Source organism: Dama dama, chromosome 18 (genome assembly GCF_033118175.1).
Source record: "Dama dama isolate Ldn47 chromosome 18, ASM3311817v1, whole genome shotgun sequence".
Lineage (NCBI taxonomy): Eukaryota > Metazoa > Chordata > Mammalia > Artiodactyla > Cervidae > Dama > Dama dama.
In genome coordinates this window covers 62,421,934-62,445,544 of record NC_083698.1, presented here as the reverse complement: position 1 = coordinate 62,445,544, position 23,611 = coordinate 62,421,934, and the positions used below count along the sequence as shown (strand labels likewise).

The 23,611-nt window shown below is 53.9% G+C and overlaps 1 protein-coding gene across 2 annotated transcripts in view; it reads left to right on the top strand.

Moving 5' to 3' along the window:
- MINDY4 (MINDY lysine 48 deubiquitinase 4) overlaps positions 1-8,857 on the top strand; it is a 110,577-nt gene extending 101,720 nt beyond the window's left edge. Inside the window, exon 16 of one of the 2 annotated variants that reach the window (XM_061165426.1) lies at positions 8,437-8,857. In XM_061165426.1, coding sequence (XP_061021409.1) covers positions 8,437-8,748 — 312 coding nt within the window. In that variant the 3' untranslated portion in view covers positions 8,749-8,857. The remainder of the gene's footprint in view (positions 1-8,436) is intronic. The other variant, XM_061165427.1, reaches the window with a different exon arrangement.
- Positions 8,858-23,611: the final 14,754 nt, after the last annotated feature.

Here is a 23,611-nt window from a genome sequence, read left to right as displayed (position 1 = left end):
CCCCGCCCTCGTCCATCCCTGCTTACTGTCACGGGAGCAGCCTGGGCCAGACTGAGTCCTGGCATCTCCTCCAGCAGAGCTCCTTAGTGCTTGTCACAGATAGAAAATCATCATATGTGGGCAACACACAGGGTTTGGGACAGCTGGCCTGGGGCCCCTGGTAGGATAGCCAGTGAGCCCTTGAATAGAGCTGTTCCCTGCTGGCTGCTGGGGATCACTGGTCTAGCATGTCTGTGTTTGTCCCCTCACAGGGAAGGTTTGCTCTAGAGTGTGGTCCCCAGGCTTCAGCGGGCCTCCCCTGGAGGGGCATGGTTAAACACAAACCCCGTGCCCCTTGACCCCCACCCCTGAGCTTCTGGTTCAGTCTGTCTGGGATATGGCCTGAGAATCTGCATCTCTTGAGTTCCTGGGGGCTGTAGGTGCTGCTGTCCTAGGGCGGCCCTTTGAGAACTGATGCTCTGGTGGCTGGTGGGGATGGTGGCCACCTCCCCCTCCCCCTCCCTGGCTGCCTGGTGAGGGTCAGCCGTCATGTGAGATGCTGAGCCTCCAGCGTCTGGCCTGCTCTGACACACAGGCCCTGAGGTACTTCCATCCTGGCTCCGCGGCTGCCCCCTGCCCGCCCAAGTCTAAGTGCTGCACCCCCGTGTGGACTTTGCTGAGACCAATTCAACTTCTCCCATCACTTGCTCTACCCTGTTGGGTCCTTCTGGGTAGTTAACACGACACGACTTTTCCCAGCATCATTCCCGGAAAGCTGAGTGGGTGAGTGAGTGGAGGGAATGTGGGATTTTTCCCCCTGTGTACCCGTCAGATAACATACCATTGTAATGGGAAACAGCAGGCCCAGCCTCCTGGGATCCTGTTCCAAGGGGTTGGATTACAAAGGCTTTGCATTTTGTTTTCATCCCAGATTCTCAAACAGCTCAAAGGGAGAAACTTGGGAAAGTGGCCTTCAAGGTCAGTGAGACCCGCTAGTGCTGGGGCCCGGCCTCTTGGGGGATAGGTCCTGCTGCCTTGACAGGAAGTGGGTATGGCTCGAGCTCAGGTCCTTTCCAAGGCCAGTCAGAGTCCAAGCACCTGCTGAAAGGCAGGTCTCACGGCAGCATAGACCAACTTGAGGGCAGGTGGGATTTCTCCATCATCACTCCAACCTCATGAAACTTCTGGACTTGACTCTATGCAAGAAACAGCTGGATGAGACTTGCGTCTTGCTCTCAGAGTTCACAAATGGACAGAAGTCAAGTTCAGAATCAACTCTGTTGCAATGCAGGAAGAGACGCACTGCCCACCCTCAGACTCAGCTCTTGTTGCCCTATAAGAGCCTCTGACACTCACACTAAACCGCACGAGGCACGCCACATGCCCGGCCATCTGGCGGCCTGCTTGGGTCCACAGAAAGGCCTTTGGACAACTTCTGACATGGCCCTTGCTTCTACGGACAGGGTTCTCTAGGGTTGGGGTCTGGCCCCAGGCCACACCCCGAGTCAAGAACGGTGCAGGGCCTGGAGCTTAGGCCCATGCTGTCCCAGCCCAGTGGAAGGTCACTGAACGGGCAGGGTGACTTCCCGCCACCTGGCTTTGTTGCCATGGTGACATTGCTCAAGACCAGACTGCCAGACTTCGGAGAAGAGCATCCTAATTGGAATCCACCCCAGGTCCCGGACCATCTCCACTCTCTAGTGTAACGCATGCCTCAGCCTCATAGAATCTCCTGTTACCTTGGCTTGTGTCTGTCCCCTACCCTCCTCCCTCCTCTGTTCTCTAGCCATCTCAGCAAAAAAAAAAAAAAAAAAAAAAAGCCTGATTTATGGTCATTTCCAAACAAGGCACACACAGTAACCTCTCTCAAGCTTCCAGCCTCAGTAGAATGGGGGAGAAAAAATGAAACGGTTGTCAACAGTCCAGAGAAAAGAGGAAAGAACTCATAACTGGGGCCTGGGGCTGGGCCACAGATGTTTCTGTTTGGAGGATCAGACGAAAAATGGAAAATGTAATTTCAGCTGGGACGGTGCCTTTGGGGGGCTGTAGCCGAGTGCCCACCTCCCTCTGCTGCTCCCCCCTACAGCTTGAGGAATCTCTGCAAACACCCTTCTTGCCTCGGTGCTGTCTTCACAGTGCCTCCCACCCGCTGAGGGAGAGTACCCTGGGTGCTCCTGCCACCCAGCCCCCCTCTTCTGAGTCCCCTCCCTGCAGCCCACAGGCACAACGGCCTGTGGTGTTCCTTGTTCATGGAATATGTGACACCATGTTGCACAGCATTGAATGGGAGTCTGGAGACCCCGACTGAGTCCGGGCTCTGCTACTATCATGTGGCTCCAGGTCTGGCTCCATCTGGACCTCCATTTCCCATCTGTGGATTGGGTATAATGGTGCCTTCCCTGAGCTGTGGCGAGGTTGAGAGAAAGCATTCCCTTTCCTTTGGAGACCTTGGGGGACTCACACGCGAGGTTGGCCGAGGATGGGTGGGGAGGAGGAAGAATGGGAGGAGGCAGAAGGGAAGGGAGGGGAGGTGGGCCTTGGGCAGATCTCAGTGCCCACTGGGGTCAAAGGGGAGGGGGAGTGCAGTGTGAAGACTCAGGTTTTCCTGCTGGTGCCCAGGCTTGAGAAGGGGTAGCAGGGGTAGTGGGTGTGCAGGGGCGTGGTCACTCAGCAGCACCCCTGGGAGCCCAGCACTGAGCTAGCGGTCATGGAGGGGATGGAGGCAAGTGAGACCAGCTCTGCACGTTAGGGGCTCACAGTCTAGCAGGAGAGGGAGACGCCGTGACAGTATGGTGGGGAGAGCCTGGCCGCGGCACTGAGGAAGGATACTTCTGGAAGGAGGGGTGCTAGATCTGACCCCGAAGGATGCGGGGTGGAGAGGGAGGATGGTCATTGCAGGTGCAGGTGTTGCAGGAACAGGGACCCCTTCTGGGGCCCAACAGTGGGCTCTTGTCTAACACTCGGAAATGAGTTGTCCGAGGAGACACATGTGCTGACAGCGTGAGAGACTTTATTGGGAAGGGGTGCCCGGGTGGAGAGCAGTAAGGGAACCCAGGAGAACTGCTCTGCCACATGGCTCACAGTCTCGGGTTTTATGGGGATGGGATTAGTTTCTGGGTTGTCTCTGGCCAATCATTCTGACTCAGGGTTCTTGCTGCTGAAGCACACATAGCTCAGCCAAGATGGATGCCGGTGAAAAGGATTCTGGGAGGTGGTCGGACATGTGCCGTCTCCTTTTGACCTTTTCCCGAACTCTTCGGTTTGACGGTGGCTTGTTCTGTGTTCCTTACCAGATCCTCCTGTCATAAAGTAACTCACGTGATTGGTTCCTATGGTTCCTGGCCAGCATAGGTGGTTTCAGTTGGTATGATTCCCCCAGAGGGCACAGCTCTGGCCAGGCTCTTAAGTGAGAGGCAGCCCATGGGGCTCATCCTGTAGCTGCTCTGGCTGCCAGTGGCTGGCACCTAGGATGGGATGCTGGCACACTGGATACTTGTCTGGAAATCCAAAATGAGTGAGAGGAATTCTGGGGTGTATCTCTACAGGTCAGCTCTGGCGGCTTTAAAAGCAGGCCTGCTCTCTTCTCCTCACTGGTACAGCAAGTCATCTTTTTTTCCCCTGAAATACACCAGTTCTGTCAGTGTTGAGAATCTGTGGAGGCAGGTAACTGCTGCTCTGCTCAGTGATGGCTGCTGGAGAGGAAAGGGATTCAGTCGTGATCATGAGATGGGCCTGCCCGTGACGCTGAGTGTACCTGAGCTCTGGGGACCACCGCATCTTCACTGAGCTCAACCCCTGAGCCAGTGGTCCTTGACTGGGGGCAGTTTTGTACCGCAGGGGATATTTGGCAACATCTGGGGACATTTTGGGTTGTCCTTGGTGGGGGGAAGGGTGTCAGATGTCCTGCAGTGCACAAGACAGCCATCGCAACAGAACTATTCAGCCCCAAATACCCACTGTGCCCACGCTGAGGAGCCCTGCTTCTTCATAGCTGAGTGAGCTTTGATGCTGCCTGCCCACCGAGAAGCCACTCCATTTCACCCTTCCCTTTCTCTATCAGCCCCTGATTGCATGTTTAGAGTTCTTATTCATCCTTGTAATTGGCCTGTAGACTTTCAGAACCATCCCCCCAGGGAACCATTCATCCCCTTCATAAACACAGCATCCCAGCATTTGAGCTCTTTCGATTTTAAAACATGTCCGCTTTCCTGTTGTAGTTGTACACTGCTTTCTTTCTGTGTTTCTGCTACTCTCCTTGCCTCAGTACCTGTTGGCCAGGGTGCGGTGGGTTGGTTACCTCTATGGGAAGCCTCAAAGCCAACATCAAACCCACAGCCGGACCTTAGGACTCACTGACTGGTTGGTGTGACATGGGCGTCTAGCAGCAGATGAGAGTGACTCACCCCTGCACTGAAGCCAAACTCTATTTTGTCAAATTGGGAGCTCAGAGGAGAAACTTCTGTCTGCCTGTCAGTATGGGGAGGGTGAGTCTGTGAGGGATGGAGAGGGATGAGGGAAGGGCACTGGGGACCAGGCTGAGGGTGGATCTTATAGGGATACAGGAAATCTGCTCTTATTTCTGACTCTTCCCCTCATTCTCTCCATGACTGGAGGCAAGAATCCAAACTGGTCTTGGCAGTAGTTTCTCCTTTGCAAATCTGAGTCCCTGGTGCCTGTCTGGAGGCAGGCTGTGGGCAGGAATGTCGCTCTTTTCTCTGCCTTTCATCTGGGCATCTGGATTCAGGATGTGCTCCTAGTGTCTAAGATTTTGATAGGAACTTTACGGAAGCTGATGCTCCTCTACGGGGCTTCCCTGGTGCCTCAGTTGGCAATGAACCTGCTTGCAATGTAGGAGATCCGGGTTCGATCCCTGAGTCAGTAAGATTCCCTGGAGAAGGAAATGGCAACCCACTCCAGTATTCTTGCCTGGGAAATTCCATGGACACAGAGGAGCTTGGTGGACTACAGTCCATGGGGTGGCAAAGAGTCGGACACGATTGAGCGACTAACACACATACACACACTCTCCTCTACAAATCTTAACAGGACAGTAAAAGGTTTTTAATGATGTGTTTCAAAACTGCAAAGATGATGAGCAGAGAAAGCAAATTGAAAACCTCAAGTTGCCTGGTAGAATCAACGAGGCTCTGCCTTATGTGGCTGCAGGTTGCTCAAGTGCTGTTTACCCAGCAGGTGCAGTAGGTCCACATACTCCCTTGGAACCTGTGGTCATCGCAGCCCTTCTCAGCTCATCTTACCTCCAGAGCCTGCTTGGTTGTGGAAGTCAGACCTCTACCCGTCTTCCCCACCAGCTGGACCTCTGTTAGCTACAGTGAGCTGTCATCAGGGTCCTGCACCGGTAGGGCAGGCAGTGGGCACTCTTCACCAAGGAGAAGCCTGACTCCTTCTGGGGCTGCTATGTTGTCTCCAGACACCATCCCAGTATCTCTCCTTAAAGCAGTGATGGATGCTCTGATGCTGATGGTTCCATCAAATTAGCTCAACCCCAAAGCATCTAATAAGTTCCTCTAGATCTATCTCAGTGCCAACAACACAGCACCTCAGGACACTGTCTAAGGCACTCGGGTACCAAAGAATCACTTAGTCCACGTTCCAGTGGAGCAGGTAATGTTGACCTTGTTGATGCACAAGACATGACTGATGATGAAACAGAGGTTAGGTCCGTGGAGGAGCATGAGAGGTTATCCTGCATTTCTTATCACAGGGTATGCTTGGAATGGATCTTGTTAAGGTAGTTCTTCCAACCATTACTCTTGGGAGAAGCTCTCTTCTAGAAATGTATGCAAACTTTTGCACATCCAGACCTGCCTCTGAGTATCTGAGACTGGAAGGATTCCAGGGACCAGGTGCTTCGGGTGATGAAATGGTACCTCTCTTAGCCTTTTACGCAGGAAGGAAAGAACCAATTTGCCAAAAAACCATACAACCCCATTTTGGGTGTGATTGTGCAGCATCCCAGGACGCTACCAAATGACATTGAAGGGAACGCAGAGCTAGTTTTGGAGGGTTTCTTAAAATAGTTTAACATTCATGGCTGAGCAGCTATTCCATCGTCCACAGCCTTTTATGCCGAGTGTTTTAACAAGAAGATGCATTCCAGTGTTCATATTTGGACCAGATGAAAATTTCTTAAACTGTCACTTGACACGCATGACACAGGGCAGGGCTGTGCCCGGTGTCTGGACTATGGCAGCCACTACATTCTTACATTCCCTGGGGAGTTATGGAAGCCCTGGACAGGAGGAGAATGCCGTAATAAGTGTTCCAAAATGAGCTATATGCAAATGTTGTCACCCACACCACACCTTTCTATGGGAGCAAGGAGCACAAAATTACACTAAGATTTTTTTTTTTCTTCTCCAAATGACAAGAAATCTTTTTGCTCACTTGAAGGGAAATGGAATGATGTACAGTGTGAAAAATACTCCATGGGGGTCTTACAGTCTTTATAGAGACCAAGAAGTTGCTGGTCATTGGGAGGAAAGTGGGTTGGAAGAACAGAACGAGTATGAATCCCCCTGCCTCTGCAAGGCTGTCCCTCTCAACTGGAAACTCAGAGACATAGATGGGGTCCCGAAAGGCAGGCACAGTCATGAAGAAAGGCAAAGAGCAGAAGCCTGAGGAAGGAAGGAGAGAAATTCAGCGGGGTTCTAGGTTATTCATGAAGATGGAAAATGCTGGCTTTATGGCGAACCACAACTGAAACTTCATGGTACTTCTAAGCACTCGGTTGGAAAATGCAGCAGTCTTACTTTGAGAGAACCTGTTCACTCCCATCTTGCTGCAGGTGCAATCTCAGGGATACAGACAGACCTCAGAGATGTTGTGGGTTCGTTCCAGACCCATGCAGTAAAGCAAGTCATATGAATTATTGGTTTCCCAGTGCATATGAAGGTTAGGTTTACACTATCCTGTAGTCTGTCAAGTGTGCAATAGCATTATGTCTAAAAAACAATGTGCATATCTTAATTAGGAAATACTTTATTGCCAAAAATGCTAACCATCATGATCTTCAATGAGTCGTAATCTTTTGTAATAATGTCAAAGATCACTGATCATGGATAACGGTAACAAAGACAGTAATAATGAAACGGCTTGAACTGCAGAGTCAGCAAATGCTGTTGAAAAAAATGGTGCTGATAACTTGTTAGATGCAGGGTTGCCATAAACCTTCAATTTGTAAACAAACAAACAAACAAACCCCACAGTATCTGCAAAGTTCAATAAAGAAACGCTCAATAAAATGAGGTCTGCCTGTGCTGGGCTTTCCAGTGCAGATGTACAAGTAAAGTAAAAAAAAGTGTCCCATTCTTCCCTCTCTGTGACAATTTCAATTTTGACTTATAAACTTTAGGGTTTGAAAGTGTCTGCTCCCCAAACCCCACACCCTGGGAAACATTTCAAAACCCCAGCCTCAAACTCCATGTTCTAGTACTGCTATTGAGGTATGCAACATCTGTTTCCTGGTTTGTATAATGTTAGGATGTACGTTTGTGTATAATGCACCCAATGCCAGATTTTTCCGAAGTATTCCACCTGCTATAAATGTGATTCCTCTCAGTCCTTTATAGAAAACTAATTTCATTTACTAATATTAAAATTAAGTGCTGGTCTCTCCTATAATGACTTTAATTTGGGGATTGAACTATGATTAAATTATATCTAACTCTGCTGAAGTGTTAGTTGCTCAGTTGTGTCTGACTCATTGCAATCCCACGGACTGTAGCCTGCCAGGCTTCTCTGTCCATGGGATTCCCCAGGCAAGAATACTGGAGTGGGTTGCCATTTCCTTCTCTAGGGCATCTTCCCAATCCAGCGATCGAACCTGAGTCTTGTGCATTGTGGGCAGATTCTTTACATCTGATCCACCAGTAAGCCCTGTCTAACTCTGGACTCCTATTTAATCATACTCACTGCTTCTTAAAGCTTCCTAAAGTAATTTTTTGAAAATGCAAACCTGTGTTTTACTGAACTGCTCACAGCACTTCACTAACTTCTCGTGGTTTTTAGAGCAAAGGCCAGAATCCTTGCGAGGCCTCCTAGGTCCTGTGTGGTGTAGCACCTGCAGGCTCCCTATGTCCCCTGCCTACCTTTCTGGGCTCCGGCAACTGGACCCCCTTCTGTGCCTTGAAACCTCCAGGATTTCTCCATATCTGGGTCTTCCCATGTGGCTTTAAAGTGCCACCATCCGGCACCCCCACTGAAGAGCGGCTGGACTCAAATGTGTGTAGATCACTCGGCTTGTCAAGGGGTTTTGGGTGCATTTGTCTTATAGGGACCCGGTGTGTAGGTTTGTCTGTGGGTGTGGAGGAGTGACGTGGACATGATGAAACTTGAAATCCTCGAAGCCCTGGAGATGGGAGATCAGGTGAGTGAAGACAAGAGATGGTTCCTCTGTGGCCCCGCAGCTCTAACTCTCTGTCGCTCTGTTCTTAGGTGGAAGGGCGCATCAGTGAACTGGAATGGCTCGGAACCCATCCTGTGACCCTCTGTGGGATGAGCCTCATGGCTCCACCTCTCATCACTAGGGGTGATGGCGGAGCCCTGGGCCTCAGGGACAAGTCTGGGCCAGCACCTGAACCAGCCCTGCCGCAGAAGTGTCCAAAACCTGCCTGCCTCTTCCATGAAGGGCCTGCCGGGGAGCGACTCGGGCCCAGTGCGCTGCTGTGTAGCCCCTCCCAGCTGAGCTGTGACTGCCAAGGGAGGCTGGTGGGACCTCTGCTGCCTTTTCTGTGCATCCCTCCCTGACTCCCTGCCAGGCCATCCCCTCGTCAGACCTCTGATGTGGTCAGCCGAGGGATCCAGGGCGCTCGTTATTTCTGAGAGTTGGTTTCTATAAACCAGGAGTCGGATCTTTGCTGAGGCCCAGTCTCATTTGTTCTGTTGCTGCAAAGGAAGCTTGAGGTTTGCGAGGTTCATAGCTGGGGGGGGATGGTGACGGGTGGAGGGGGCCAGAGCCCTGGAGACCTGTGGGCTCAGTCATCACCCAGCAAGAGTCTCTATGTGAGACATACCCTGTGGCCCAGAGGTGTCCCTGGCTGGGCTTATGGTCTGGCCTGCCTTCTGTTGATCAGCCCATGTCTGAGACACCAAGCTCCATAAGCAGTCCTGAGCAGGAGTAACTCAGGCCCCCTGGGATCCCAGCTCAGGGCTGACCTCGATGCCTGTGAGGCCCCATGAGGACGGACATGTGCACCTGGAGGGTAGGCTACACATGGCCAAACAGGTATGGGGAAGAGAACCTTCTAGGGAGGGACCTTTTGGCCCTGGAGGACAGTAAGATGAGGATGAGAAGAGGGACTAGATATGGTCCCTTGTGTGACTGTAGTGAGGCATGTGTGGAGAAAACTGGCTTAAATGTGGGTGGGCAGAGCCCATGGAGACCCTCACACTCCAGATTGAGGGTAGAGTAGGTGGGAAGGGTAGAGTATGTGGGAACGGGGAAGACTCCATAGTCACCCGAGAAGAGAAAATTGTACTCGGAGCATCCTTCATTCCAATAATTTATATCCTACGGATTCCAAAGAGGAGCACGAGCAAGCATAGAAAAGCAATGGAAGGCTGGTGAAGAAGGAGACCAGAGAGAGTTTTGTCACAAACGGAAGCTACAGACCCCTCTGCAGTGGCTCCCCACAGTGGACTGAGCGAGGGTACCCAGAAGTAGAACACGGCCTCCAGGGACCTCTGTCACCTGGCTGCCCACGTGGGAGTCAGGAGCTGCATCGTGGACGAGTCCCCCCACCCCCACCCCACACACGCCTGGCTGTGCCCCTCGAGTGCTTGGCTGGGATTCTGAGTGGGGCCTGCAGAGCAGAGTGTTCACACGCAAGGACCAGGCACGCGCTCCTCCCACATCTGCCCTGACCCGGGGAGAATTGTAGACACTGGACGGCAGCCAGTCCCCAGCTTCCGTGTCCCCCCTTAAGGCTCAGGACACAAACAGCTCGGGGGTTGTGATCCCCCTGCAGTGCTGGCCAAAAGGAGACCCCCCCTTCTCTTTAAGAGCCAAGCATACAGCAGGCAAAGCTGGTGTTTGGTGGTGACCACTAAAGAGCCTGTTTAGTGCTTTCGTGGGCTGGGTAAAAGCAGTGGCGGGACTATGGGTCTTTGGGGAGCAGCAAGTAGGAGCCGGGAGGGAAGTGAGAGGCCAGGAGTGCTTTGTCCTGGCTGTGCCGAGGCCCCCGTGGGGTTTGCTGTGTAAACTCCAGTGGCCATTCACTGCAGGCGTCCAGCAGAAACGCTTCCTATATGTCCCTGAAATGTTTACGCATTTGTTTTCCTTGGCCAGGGTTAGGCTGCTCCAGCTGAGCGACCCGGGGGAGGAAGTCGGTTTCCCTGCAGCAGCCTTGTTTATCAGCCTGGGAAGGAAAAGTGTGTCTTTTCAATAAAACACTTAACCTCCTGACCAGGGCACCATTGGCGGAGCTGGAGAAATCAAAATATTCCCAGCATTGCTTGAGGAGATCAGTTCCAACAAATCACAAAAGCACTTTTTCTAGAAGCCAAGACACAGGTACAAGTGCAGTATGACGCCCCTGGCCTGGAATTTTCTGGAAAGGAAGATGAGCAAAGCCCGACACCACCCTCTTCCAGGTCCACAAATCAGAGTGAGCCCACGGTGCTGCTGCCAAACTTGTAAGAATGAAATGTAGGCCCTGCCTCCTTGCACATGGCTTTCCCATCTGGGCTGCAGAGTTTTCGAGGGAGACTGTGGGTGAGGGTCCATAGTGCCCCCAAATTATATTAAACTTTTTGTGCACGTGTACATTTGTGTAATTTTCTGTGGAAAGAGTCTGTAGCTTACCTCACAGCTTTGATCTTGCAACAAGTCCCTCTCTTTTCCCCCAAAAGGTTAAGAACCATATCCTAGGGTTGAGTGGCCTCTCAAGGGCTTAACCTGGGCTTGGCTGCTCCCTCTCTGGCCTCCACATGCATGGGGGAGCCAGTTTATTGAACAAGCAGACCTCTGTGGGATGCGAGCAGGAGGCAGCTTTATTCTTTCTCATTACAGTTGGCTCTCTATATCCATGGATTCTGCACCAGCGGATACTGAGAGCCCAGCTATGGGACTTGAGCATCCTTGGGATTTGGTACCCTTGGTGCCTCCTGGACCAGTCCCGCTCAGAGGCCAAGGGACATTGTCTGCATTTCCGCTTAGATTTCTTTTCAGTGGTATTGGTCTCTTGGCCTCTGGATGAAAGGGCAGTCTGGTTCCACTGCTCTTCTGGCAGTGTGAACAGTAAGACCAGGCTGATGGCAACACTTAAGTTCATGCTCTCATCACTGCAAAGTTCCTTCTCCTCCCACTAGTCTTATGGGGGACCTCTAAACCACAGGGGTCCCTCCTGAGTCAGGTGACTCATCCCCAAGCTGGAGCTCATGGAGGCTCCCAGCACTGGCCCCACCCCCACTGCTAGTAGAGTCAACCTCCCTCTTTTCCCAACTCCAGAAAGACTGGAGTCTTCCTTCTGCAGGATCCTTGTTTGAACCAAGCAAAGCCCCATTACATCTTCACCTCCTTGGATCTTTTCCCCTCAGGCTGCCTGTCTGCTCAGCCACCCATCGGGAGCAGCGGCGTCTTATTATCCCCGGGCAGGAGTCAAGGACAGTCCCTCACTCAGGGCTCACATGACTGGCTTTTGAGGAGTTGTCTTGAAGCCTCCCTCCCTTGGCTTCAGGAGAGGACATGCTTTATTAGGAGGAAGTGGGGAAGGGGATCCCAGCACATGGATGCCTCCTCAATGAAGCCCTCACCACCTGCTGGCCGGCTCCACCGCCAGCCCAGGGCTTTCTCACCTTCTGCAGCTGGCGGGTGTGATGGTCCAACCTTGGCAGAACTGTTCACATCTGTCTTTCTAAGTTCTACACAGCGGATGCATAGGTAAGAGTTTCCAGAAGAGCTGCGAGAACTCCCTGGGGATCAGAGTCGGACCAGGGATTAGAGGGGCATTGGGGGAAATCCTAAGGTGGGGTTTCATCCAGACCCCACCTGACTGCTCCCCAGGGTCTCTGTGTGTGTCTGAGCCAGAAGTCAGGAGCCAGGCTGGGGCCTGGCCCATCAGAGGCGCTGCTGATGGAAGAGCGGGAAACCGTGGGCCCAGGTTCCTGGGAGGGCTGGGAGTGGTGAGGGGAGAGCCTTGGAAGCTCTGCCCTAAAGCTTAGTGGGGTCACAGTTTGGAAGCACAGAAGTCATCCCCATAATGAAGAAGTACTGAAGGAGCGAGCAAGTGGAACGCCATATAGACACAGGGGGAAGAAGTCACATTGGGAGCAGAAGGCCTGAGTTTAGTCCTGAATCACTGCTTCCTGCCTGTGTAGCTGTGAGCACTTGACATAAGCTGTCTGGACCTGTTTCCTCATCGGTAAAGTGAGCCCTCATCAGGTCATAATGAGGACGAGGGGCGTCACTACACCGTGAGCACGGGGAGCAGGGCTGCACATCCCAAGGGCCAGGGAAGTGTTTGCTCTTCATGTTTCCAGCATGAGTGAGGAGAGGTGCGTCGGTACTGCATCTAGCCTCGACCGTGAATCAGGATGGGCTCTGACAAGCCGAGAACTGGATAGAAGATCCTTCCATGTGAGCCCACCAGAGTCCATGATGTGGGTTGGTCTCACCGGGGATGACATAAGTGAGAGGCTCTGAGGATTAGGAGAGGGGGCTGAGGAGGTGAAGACCCGAGACAGCAGGTCCTGAGATGGGGTGTTTTCTCTGGAGACAAGGACTGCTCAGAGTTTTCCTTCACCTTTCTCCTTGGTGGGAGTGTGGGTGTGGGGCAGAGAAAGGGTCACATCCAGGGGCTACTGTGGTGGCCCCAGGGGAGCAGTCCTAGCAGAAAGGCAAGGAACCAATGGTGGGGGCACCAATGCTGTGGCCTTCGCCAGTGGCGGCCCCATGGATGATCCTCACTGGCCACTGATTCCTTACTGGATCCTGACACTTTCAGGGGGTAAAGAGGCCACCAAGTCCATCTGCAAGTATTTCTCTCCAACCACCAGAGTCCTCCTCACTCCCTAATCATTCCCTAATCCTCACAGGCCTGTGGGAGCTATAATTACCAGGCAAAAATCCCAGGCATTTGTGATAATGGAGATTGCTTAATACGGGACGAGAGGTGGGCTGGACCAGTGGGCAGGCAGACTTCCCGTGGGTCGGAGTGCACACTGCCAGGGCCTCTACGTTGCTGGGGTCGCTGCTCCAGCAGACCCAGTCTGCATGAGAGGGGGCAGAGCACCCACCCTGGCCAAGTACTCAGTCTGCCTTCCCACCCCTCCTTCCATGCCACTTTCATATCATGGTGCTTCATCCAGCCGTCCAGCCCACATTCCCATAAAATACCCATCCTGTTCCTCAGGAAGACACTGAAGGACTTCTCTTTACAAATGGGGGAGCTGATCAGAGAGAAATCTGTAATTAAGAGTCCTCCTAGGATGTTTCTCCTTCACAGGCGTCTCTTGGAAACCAAACCACCACGAGGGTCTTCAGGTGGAAAGGAGCACATATGATGGGAAGGCTGACTCTAATCTGCCTCTAATTCTGGCTCCCCCACTCCCTTCTCCATCTCCATGCACTCCCCACCCTAGACCATAGCGGCTGCTGGCCCAGTGAACTCCTTGCGGCCTAAGGCCTTCCCTGGTGCTCCTTGCTGTACCTGGGTCCCTGCTCTCCAGCTCCCTATGTCTGTCCGTCAAATACTGCCTGTCCCTCAGGGCCCGTGTCTAAGACCCCACCTCTAGGAAGCCCTCCTGGATTACCAGGCTGGATGTCCTTGGTCAGCTCCTCTCTAACAAGCCCAGAGCCCAGTGAGTGGGGGTAGGTCACACAGCTACAGGTTTCCCCCTTTAGTGTGTGTGTGTGTGCATGCCTATCACACACACACACACACATCTATACCACACACTGTGACTGTGTTTCCTTATTCCTGACCTGGGGGTCCTGGTCTTCACTCTCTCCCTCCTTCCCGCCAGCAACCCATACCAGTCCTGTCGTGGGGGATGAAGCCCAAGGTTCATTTTCCTCTTTGAAGAAGCCCCTTCCAGCCCACACCTGCCCCCTCCCTTCACCCTGTGCCCAGCTCCAGCCCCAGTCACTGGGTGTCTGGCTGCCAGGCAGCCCAGCTGCTTGAGGTGTCCAAACTGTTGAGTTAGGTGTGGTTTTGAGATTAAAGCCAGCGCCTTTCCTGTGGCCTCTGATAAGAGTGATCCTGGGTGCTTATCTGGCAAGGTCTGTTTTAAGGCCCATGGACTTCTGTGAGGCTCAGCCAAGTCCCACCTCCATGCAGAATGGAGCCCTGGGGGATAAGCGCCCTTCTCCCCATCTCCCCGGGCCCTGCTGGGGCACCCCGGGGCAGGTAGTCTCAGGCCACGGGTGGGGGACACTGGGCCCTACCCCCTCTGCCTCACCCCTCCTCTGCCCCAGCACAGGGGCCAAACCTGAGGGGGTGCTCTTAACAGTGACGTCAGGACACTTGTGTCAACAGACTGTGCTGTGTGGGGAAGTTTAGTCTGAGGAAGAATTGTCCCATTATCAATTGGTCTCCTGACACCCTGTTCTCCAAATTCCTGGGCTCAGATCCTTCTTGGATTTTACTGCGGGCCTAGCGCTCAGAGGAGGAAACTCGTATGGGCGAGAAGTTGCTTCCTTGAAGCCCGACCCTGAAGGAGGGTAGGGGAGTTGGAGGCGTAGGGCGCTCCATGTGAGATGGGAGCAGGGCAGAGTTGCCAGGGGAAAGGGGCCTGGGGAGTCCAGGGGGTGGGGGTGGGCAGGAAGATGGAAGATTTTAGGGCTGGCTCCTGAAGGACTTTGCACGGCAAGCAAAGAAGCTTGAGCTGTCTCTGTGAGCACTGTGGAGCCACGGGGGGTTTCAGAGCAGGGCGGCAGTAGAGCCAAGTTGGTTTAGAAGACAAAAACTGCAACAGTGTGGGGGGCGAGGCAGCTCAGAGAAAAGATGCCAACTTCCAAGCTAGGGCCATGGAGAGGAGGGGCAGCAGGGTGATACCCTGCATTTTAGTGATCCAGCCTGGGGAGCAAGGTGGAACCCCTTGGGCCTGCCTGGAGTCAGGGCCCCCATCTCCCTAGCTTCCTGGCAGGCAGACTTCAGCTATGAGTAACCATCCCCTCTGTCAGCTCCCCTGTCGGCACTGGCGACCGCGATTCTCCTGGGAACAGTCTTTGCAAAACATGTCTGCCCTCCTGATGAAGGCTTCCTCCATCCCCTGCCTTGGCAAACCATGAAGGAGGGGGCCTCAATGTGAGGAAGTGCCCAAGCCTTTGTTCTGGCCTCGGCCACGGCTGGACCCATTGCCCATTGTTTCTAGAGCTGTTGGTGACCTTGGGCCAGCTGGACGGGACCGGTCGGCTCCCTTGGGCCTGGCCACCTCCAAATGCACATGGAAGACAGCCAGTCTAGCAGGACGGTTCTCGGTCCCTTGGCGGCCTTGGGGAGGGCCTCTGCCATGGTGGGGGCGCCTCGGGGCCTCATTTGTATTCTCAGAGGCTGAAGCCCCCCAGCTCTGGCCATTTGGAATGTTGGTGGGCTTTCTGGAAACTGCTCCACTCCCGAGGACCAGGAGTTTCTTAGGCAGGAAGGTAAAGAGAGCTCCCAGATCCTGGTCCCAGGTTCATGCTTCCTTCATGTCTGCTGTGTCACGGCCTCAGCTCTCCCGACCTGTTGATCAGAGGGCCCGAGTCCATCCATCTGCTCTTCTCTCGCTGGTTTTGGGGGAATCTGTCTTGCAGCCACCATGGGGTGTGCACTGTGAGAAAGGGGCCCAGTCAGCTTGATTACTTGGGTTTAGATCTTAGTTCCAATGTCACCTAAGTTATAAAACAAGCAAAAATAAAACCTCTCTGAAACTCAGATTCCCTCCCTGTAAAATGGGAATAATCACATCCCATGCCTCTGAAGTTTGGTGTGAGGAGTAAGTGTACAGTGCTTGGATTAGAGCCCATCACCTAGTCTGGGTGCTTGGGTGCTGGGTGGATGCCAGTCTTTTACTGGGAGTTGGATGGGAAGGCACAGAAATTAAGGCGGGGGGGAGGGGATGGTCTCGCTCACTGAGTGTCCAAGAAGAGTGACCATGAGGAAGCTAAGAAGCAGCGAGGCCAGCTGGACCTTAACCTGTTCACTGAGCCCTGGAGGTTAGTCCCTCTCCTCATACCTTTCCAAACCCATCCCCAAATAGCTGTCCCTCCTCTCCCTTCCCCAGTTCTTACTGCTTCTGAGTTAGATGGAGAAATGTCTTCCTCTCTGGTTACCCCCGTAAGGCCCTCCCTCCCGACTCTGGATTTTGATCCCCTCTTGTGCCATTTGTGAAATGAGGCACTTGGATGATGTGGCCCTAGACAGCTGGGCCCACAGTCTCAGTAGTGACCGCTTGCGAGTTAAGACCCAGACCAGTACCCGACCAGCATCTCCCTCCAACCTCCTGCTTCTAGATGAGGAAACAGTCTCAGAGTGTCAGGGCACTCTCCCAGGGCTCCAGGCTGACAGAGAGCAGGTGCCAAGCCTTCCTATTTGCTCTCCTGCCTCCTGAAGGTCAAGCGGGTGGGGGAGAGGCTGGGCTTCCTGGAACCCCTCCTCTCCTATCTTCCCTTACTTCCTGCCCTGTCGCCAGCTCAGGCCTGAGACTCTGGGGGCTCTGGAAACATCTGCGAGTGTCCTGGTTTCTATACCAGCAAGCGATTGTGTGGGAGCCCAGCCTTTCCTTCAATTCAGGCTGCAGACTTCTCCCTTCGAGCAGCCCAGAGAGGATGGGTCAGAGTCCCCATTGGGCCCTGCCCAGAAGGAAGCCTGGCCTGCCAAGGCGGGAGCAGCCATCCAGCCCCTGTGTCTCCTGCAAACCCCGTTTCCTATGCCCCTTCCCCCAGTTCTCCCCATCCACTCCCAACGACTTTGGCAATCACAGAAAATACCAAGAGCTTTTGTCTTTCTTCCCTGCTAACGCAGACACACCTTGGCTTTATTTGTCTAGATTTTCCATTTCCTTTTCTGAGAAATCATCAGAGCCCTGCACATCTCTCTCATCACAAAGAAAGCTGGGGGCCGCAGGCAAGTTCTGAGTCACCACGGGAAGAGCTAGTGAGGAAGACTGGGGACCCAGCTCCCAGGTGACCCCGCTGTGCTCTATCTGACCCCGCTTCAGGCCGAGATGACCACTTGGGTTGGCCTTTCATAGGAACAAACCTGTTTACGAGTGAAGGGCCTCGGGCGGGGGCAGTGACCTCCCAAGGCCTGTTGGCGTGAGGCTGACCAAGTCTCTCTCCTCCTGGGTCATGGTCGTGTTCTGAGGCCATGTTGGCGTTCCTTGCTCAGCCCTAGCGCCCACTGTCCCTGGTCTGGAGCTCTCTGAGGCCACAGTCTCTCCACCCCTGGCGTGGGTGCTCCCTGAGCAGGCAGGGCCCAGGCCTCCCCCTCCACACCAACTGGGATGGGAAGCAGAGTTTCGGGTGGCGAAGAGAAGATAGACTCATACAGGATGTCCCGGGCGTGAGGGGGGTGCTGCGCCATCCCACCTCCACCAGTGCTCCTCTGCGGGTCTGAGCCAGCAGAGGAGAGAGGGGCAGTGGGGAGCCTCCCCACCTCTGCTGCAGCTGGAAGCCCACCCCATTCCATCCCTCCTTCGGCTTGGTCTTTCCTCTCCGCAGACCACCTCCCTTCCTTTACATAAACAGGTTTGTCTGCCATGTCCCCTCCTCCGGGAAGCCTTTCCTGATTATTGGGAAGAGGTGGGGTTCTTCCGCTGCCCACAGGTCCACCTCACCCCTTCCTGAGGCTCAGGCCCTGGCCTTAGCTGCCCTCTTCTGAACACTCAGGGTTGAGTGGTGAAGCCTCAGAGCTCCAGATTTCCCTCTGTTGTCAGGGCCAACTAGTGTCTGAGCCAGTAGGTGGTTGGAAGGGCCATCTCCCGTGGGCATTGACCACGGTGCTGACTCAGGCTGGGCACAAGGAGCACTGTGTCCCTCAGGGGTGCATCTCATGGGGCTGCCCAGGCTCAGTCCTTCTCACGGAAAGGCCTGCCGTGCCCCTAAAACATAGCCTGTTTCTCAAATCTCCTGATGGTGAGGGCTGCTTCATCAATTCCCTGGGCAGCCAGAATCAGGGGAAAGACTTTCTCCTGATAACAGAGAGCTGTGTCTGTTATCATACAGTAAGAGTAGGTAAACACTTCTTTCCTTTCTTGCCATGGCTTCCAGGAAACTCCGATGGAAAATGATATTCGGTTGTGATCTTTCTCCTGTATCATGAGAAGGTTCCTTCCTTTCCGTGTTTGTATTTTAACTAGACTCAGATCAGGAGTTTATTTTGCTTGCCTGTTTTCGTAACTCAGCTCCTTGCAGCTCAAGGTCCTGAGACCAAGGGTCTTGGGACCAGCAGCATTGGTATCATATGGGAGCTTGTTACAAATGCACACTCTTGGGCCCCACCTGATCCGCTGAATCAAAATCTGCATTTTAACAAGATCCCTAGGGGATTCATGTTCCCATCAAAGTCTGAGAAGCACTGATGGACTCCTCAGATGCTTTGGGAACAGATGTAAAAGATATTTGAAATAAGACCAGTAATGATTCTCCCATTTCCTACCCTGATTTTTTCACCAACGAATTTATCTCTGCTGAAGCCTTGATCAAGCTGACCCCACCCCTTCATACCAGCCCTGCCTCTGATTTTGGTCCTGAGTTATGCTCTCTAGCAGGCTTAGGTCACTGAGGAGATGGAATGGGAGACTTCTTAAGTTGTCATCTATAGGATGAGGCAGGTGGTGGGCATGTGCCCCAGGACAGGGGACCCTCCATGGACCAGCTGTCTGCTCCCTCATGAATCAAGGTCATCTTTCTACAGTACTGGGCTCTGGGCAGTGGCTGCTCCTGGCCACTCCCGGGGGTAATGGAATTGTCCTGGTGTGATCTTGCTGGGCTTGGGCTTCCTACCACCACCAGCACAGAAGGCCAGAGAGACTTGGGGATGGCCCCTCTGACACATGATAGGCCCTGAAAAATAGTCCTTAAGCCCCCACTTCTTTTGCAAAAAGCTGTTGCTGGTCAGTGTTAGGGGGCACACTCGGTCTGTGGCCCTGAAGGGCAGTGCTGGTGAAGGTGGCAGCATTGCTGGGAAGTGACATATAAAGAACCACTCATTAACCACAAGAGCTCCTCACCAGGAGCAGATGAGAGGTTCCTAGGGGGAGAAGTAGCCACAGAGGAGGTCATAGCCCTCTGGCAGGGAAAATATTAAGAGCTTCCCAGGTCTGATGAAATGCAATTTTTAGGCAGCCTGTACGATCCCTTCGGATTCTGAGATTCTATGATTCAAAGTCCTCTTCCTCCAAGAAGGCTTCTATGACTTCTCCTGCCCTCACTGCTCACTCCCTCCCCGCCAGCTGGTAACCTTGCCCAGGCTCTTCTCTGACTGCTTTGTACTTGTGAGTCTGGGCCCCCTCAAGCAACCTGGTAACTCAAGTCTAGGTCTCCCCCTCTGCCCCCCTGTCCTTTGATTGGCAGCATAGAGATGAGAGACAGATGAGAGGAAGGTGGCGGCAGCTGATCCAGGTCAGTGGGTCCCTTTACCCACTGACTCAAAAAATAGCCACTTTCAGGGCATCTGGCTCTTGCACATGGAGGGCTCAGAGGAAGACTTCTCACCACCTCTTAACCTGCTGCCAACATTCTACTTATTTGTGTTCAGGCCTGACCCTGCCTTGGACAGAGGCAGGATTGACACGAGGGGACCCAGGGTTCCTGAGTTTAGGGCAATACTGCCTCAGCTCCTCAGGTGCTGGCTCTTCAGAGGTCCCAGTGATGTCAGCCTGGAGGGGGTGGTGGGGAGGGGTGAGTCCTGCCTCTCTCAGGAGGCAAGTCCTTCCTGGTCACTGTGTGCTTGCCTGACTGCCGCTCTGACGGTTGGGAAAGGGCTTAGGCTGGGACTAGGTCACTGTGTATGACACTGGGAAAGCCACTTTAGCCTGTGGCCTCAGTTTACCTTTGTGCAATAAGGTGTTGATGACCTGGAGGTGCTCCTATCCTGATGGTCTAGTACTCAGGAGGTCAGAGATGCTCAGTCTTTGTGGCAGGGGGGCCCTGGAAAGGGTTATACAGGCACCCTGTGAGCTGACTTCCTAGGACTGTCTGGTATACCTGTAAGACAGTAGCACAAAGCAGGAGGTGTGTGTGTTGGGGTGAGGCTGCTGGTACCGGAGGCTGGGGAGTTAGGGCCCTTGCGGGGCCCAGGAGCCCAGGGCAGGGGGCCATGTCATCATTTTCTCATTAGGCAAGACAGCGATCCGCCTGTGTGAGATGATCTTGCTGGCCCTGTGGGCTCGAGGAATGTTGGCTTCACATGAATAGAATCCCCAGACTGGACCACAGAGGGAGGGGTCTCCAGTGGATGCGGACAAGGGTGGCTCTGCCTACCACCTCCCACCGTCCTATACTCCCCCCACCAGCCCCAGCCCACAGAATTCTAGAAAATCAAAGAGTGAAAGAGGGGGTCCCCATAGCTGGCCTTGCCCCTTTTGGCACTGTAGGGGCTCAGCACACCCACCCTGACACTGGCTGGTGGGCTGGCAGCTGGCTAGTTCCATTCACCTTTGGAAACTTGCCCAAGCTGCCCTGCACAGTAAGCTTGCTCCCCATCTGGCTGTGAGCAGAGAACTCGGGGTCCCATCTGGAGAGTAAGTGAGATAAGATAATTTCCAAGAGAGAATCCACAAAGCCACTGTGTCACAGAAATGCCCACCGCTGCGTTCCTCTTGCCCTTGGCTCCTCCTCTCCACCATTTAACTTCAGCTTCATGTTGAGGAGCAGAGGGAGGTCCTGGGCTTGTGAACAGCATGGGTGGCTGCAGCTGTGAGTGCTCGGAGGTGCCAGAGAGGCCGTGCAGATGTCCCCGGGCTCAGGGTATAGGCAGCAGAGGCTATAATGTACGTGGCAGAGTGTTTCAGAGGTGCAGGGGTTTGTGAGCCATGATCTATATCTTTACTCTGTGTGTTTGCACGTGTGTGCACGTGCAGGGGTATATATTTGGGCATGCACACGTGTTTGTACGAGTGCAACATGTGTTTTGTGTATGAAAACCAATGTGTGTGCATTGCGTATATATCCATATGCAAAGTCCATGTGTGCATGTATACATGTGTGTGAGAATATGCTGTGTGTGTGTGTGTGTGTGTGTGTGTGTGTGTGTGCGCACATGCATGCAAGCCCGTTCACTGTCAGGGAGAAGGAAGGGTCAGACTGGCCTGTGTGGTAGCACCTGGGTCAGGTGTGACTTGGCAGGGCAGTCAAGAGGGGTGAAGGACTCACGATGAAGGAGAGAAATGCGCACACCGCTCAGCCCAGGACTACGCTTTACTTGTCAAAGGGGGTCAGTCTGAGTGAGCACTGCTGGAGCGTGCCCATCTCCGGCCCCTCCCTGAACACTGTCTTTGGCCTCAGTGGTGGTGGTGGTGGCCAGGGAGGCGCCCCAAGCCGCACTGTGATTGTTGTGAGCTCGGGGTTCTTTTGCTTTTGTGGGTCCCTTCCTCCATAAAAAATACTAAATGTGGAATTTGATGACTTGGTGGATATAAAGACAAGTGTATTAATTGTGGTGGTGAGGCACAAGCACAGTGAAAGAGGAATTTCCCTGAAGCTCTGGAACCTGCAGGACCCAGGCAGTCCCACTGTGGGGCCTGGAGTGGGCATGACGTGGCACCAGCCGGCACCTGCTCCCACCGCTAGAACCCAGTGATGGTGTGCTTGCTGGGAACGCCACCGAGCCAGCGAGGCTTGGGCCCTAGGAAGTGCCCAGGTGTCCCAGCAGGGCCCAGAGGAGGCCATGGCATCCAGCGGTGTGAAGGGAGCAAGAGATAGCTGGAGCAGGGTCCAGCAGCTGGGATGGTCCTCAGGAGGAGGCAGGGCCCTGGGAGATGTGAGGAGGAGGAGCAGAGGCAGTGGGATCCACAGGAGGGCAGGGAGACCACCAGGGCCCACACCAGGGCAGGGAGGGCACGGAGGCATCTAGACAAGGGCAGGAGCAAGACAACAGGCAGCCTAGAGTCCTGGCCTGCTGGACTTACAGTGCCCACCTGGACACTCCCTCTGAACCAATGACCAGAGGTGAGGCTGGGGTGGCACAGGACATAGAAGTCAGGCTCCCCCAAAGATACCTTCCAGCTGCCCAGACAGTTCTCTGAGTCCTTGCTGGAGATCAAGGAGGAGGTGGCCTCTTGTCCAGCAGAGAAGGGAGGAGGAAGAGGCTGGGTGAGGCTGAAAGACTGGGCCTTGGCAGGAACCTGAAGACCTGCCCTCCAGTCTTGGCTTCACTCTGACCCACCAAAGAACCTCGGGCACGTCACCTGGCCTCTCCGAGGCTCCATTTCCCCATGTGAAAAATGAGGGCATCAGATCCCTTGTTCTCAGACCCCTCCATCAAGTCTTGATGCTTTGTGATCTAACAAGGAAAAGACAAGAGATGTTTGAGAGTCCAGGGCAGGAGAGTGTGTGGGTCTTGGAGAGTCGAGTGGGAGCTGCAGGGGCAGCCAGCCCAGTGGAGCAGGGGGTGCCCCATGTGTGCCCAGGGTGAGGAAAGGCTCCAAACCCACTTCCCTGCCAGGTACCCAGTATGCTGAGTTCGGCTCCAGGTGGAGCCCCCTATCCTGCCAGTGCTCTCCTGAAGGGTGTGGTCAGCAGCTTGGGACAAATGGCACCACCAGCATTTTCTGGAAGTGAGAGATGCCGCCCTCCTCACCCGCAGGGCAGGGCTGGGGAAAACGTGACCTCACTCCCTCTTGGAGGACCTCATCCAGTCCTAGCAGACAGGGGCATAAGGGAGTGAAGGGGGCGGGGGCTGTGCCGTGTCCTCATTCAGGCCTATGAGCCTAGCCCAATGCCCCCAGCCAGGCAGGGGGGCAATTTTCCCATACTGTCTCACTGGATCCTCTTCTGTAGCTTCAAGTAAGGGCTATTGCTGGAGAGTTGCCGAGATGTCAAAATAGAAAATCCTGCTTTCCAGAAAGAGGTCTGACACTGTCCCACCCTCCCTACCTCCCCAACAAGCTTTGATATTATACAGGGTAAGCAGGGAGGGGGTGAGGGCAGCATGAGGAGAATTGAATGGGAGGCAGTAGTTTAGAAAATTACTAAATCGTTCCACCTCTGGTGAATCACTGGTGGCCGCTAAATCCGGTTTTGATTTAAGGGGGATCGTGTGACGCCTCAATGGCCAGGAGTTATCTGTCACACAGGGAAGAATTCACATGCTTTCAGAGGTGGGTACCTTGTCTCCGGGGGGAGCTGGACAGTCAGCCAGCAGAAGTTTCCAAGATCATGTCTGTCCTGCCCAGCCATGCATTCATTTCTGCTGGGGATACTGTGGATGGGGTGGGAGAAGACCCAGGCCCTTGGGCCCCACCTCACCCCACCAGGTCAGAAGGGGACAGCCCAGGCTGGGGTGAGCTGTAGCTGTGGATACTGCTGTGGAGGAGGGGTCAGAGGAGGCTGGCGTAGGGAGGGAGCAGGAGACAGGGTTCACATGCAAACATCTGGGCAAAGTGAGCCTGGTGACTCAGGAACCTGGGTCTTTGTCTGGGGCTGGAAGGGGTGGTGGCAGGTGCCACACAGGGTGGTTAGTGGAGA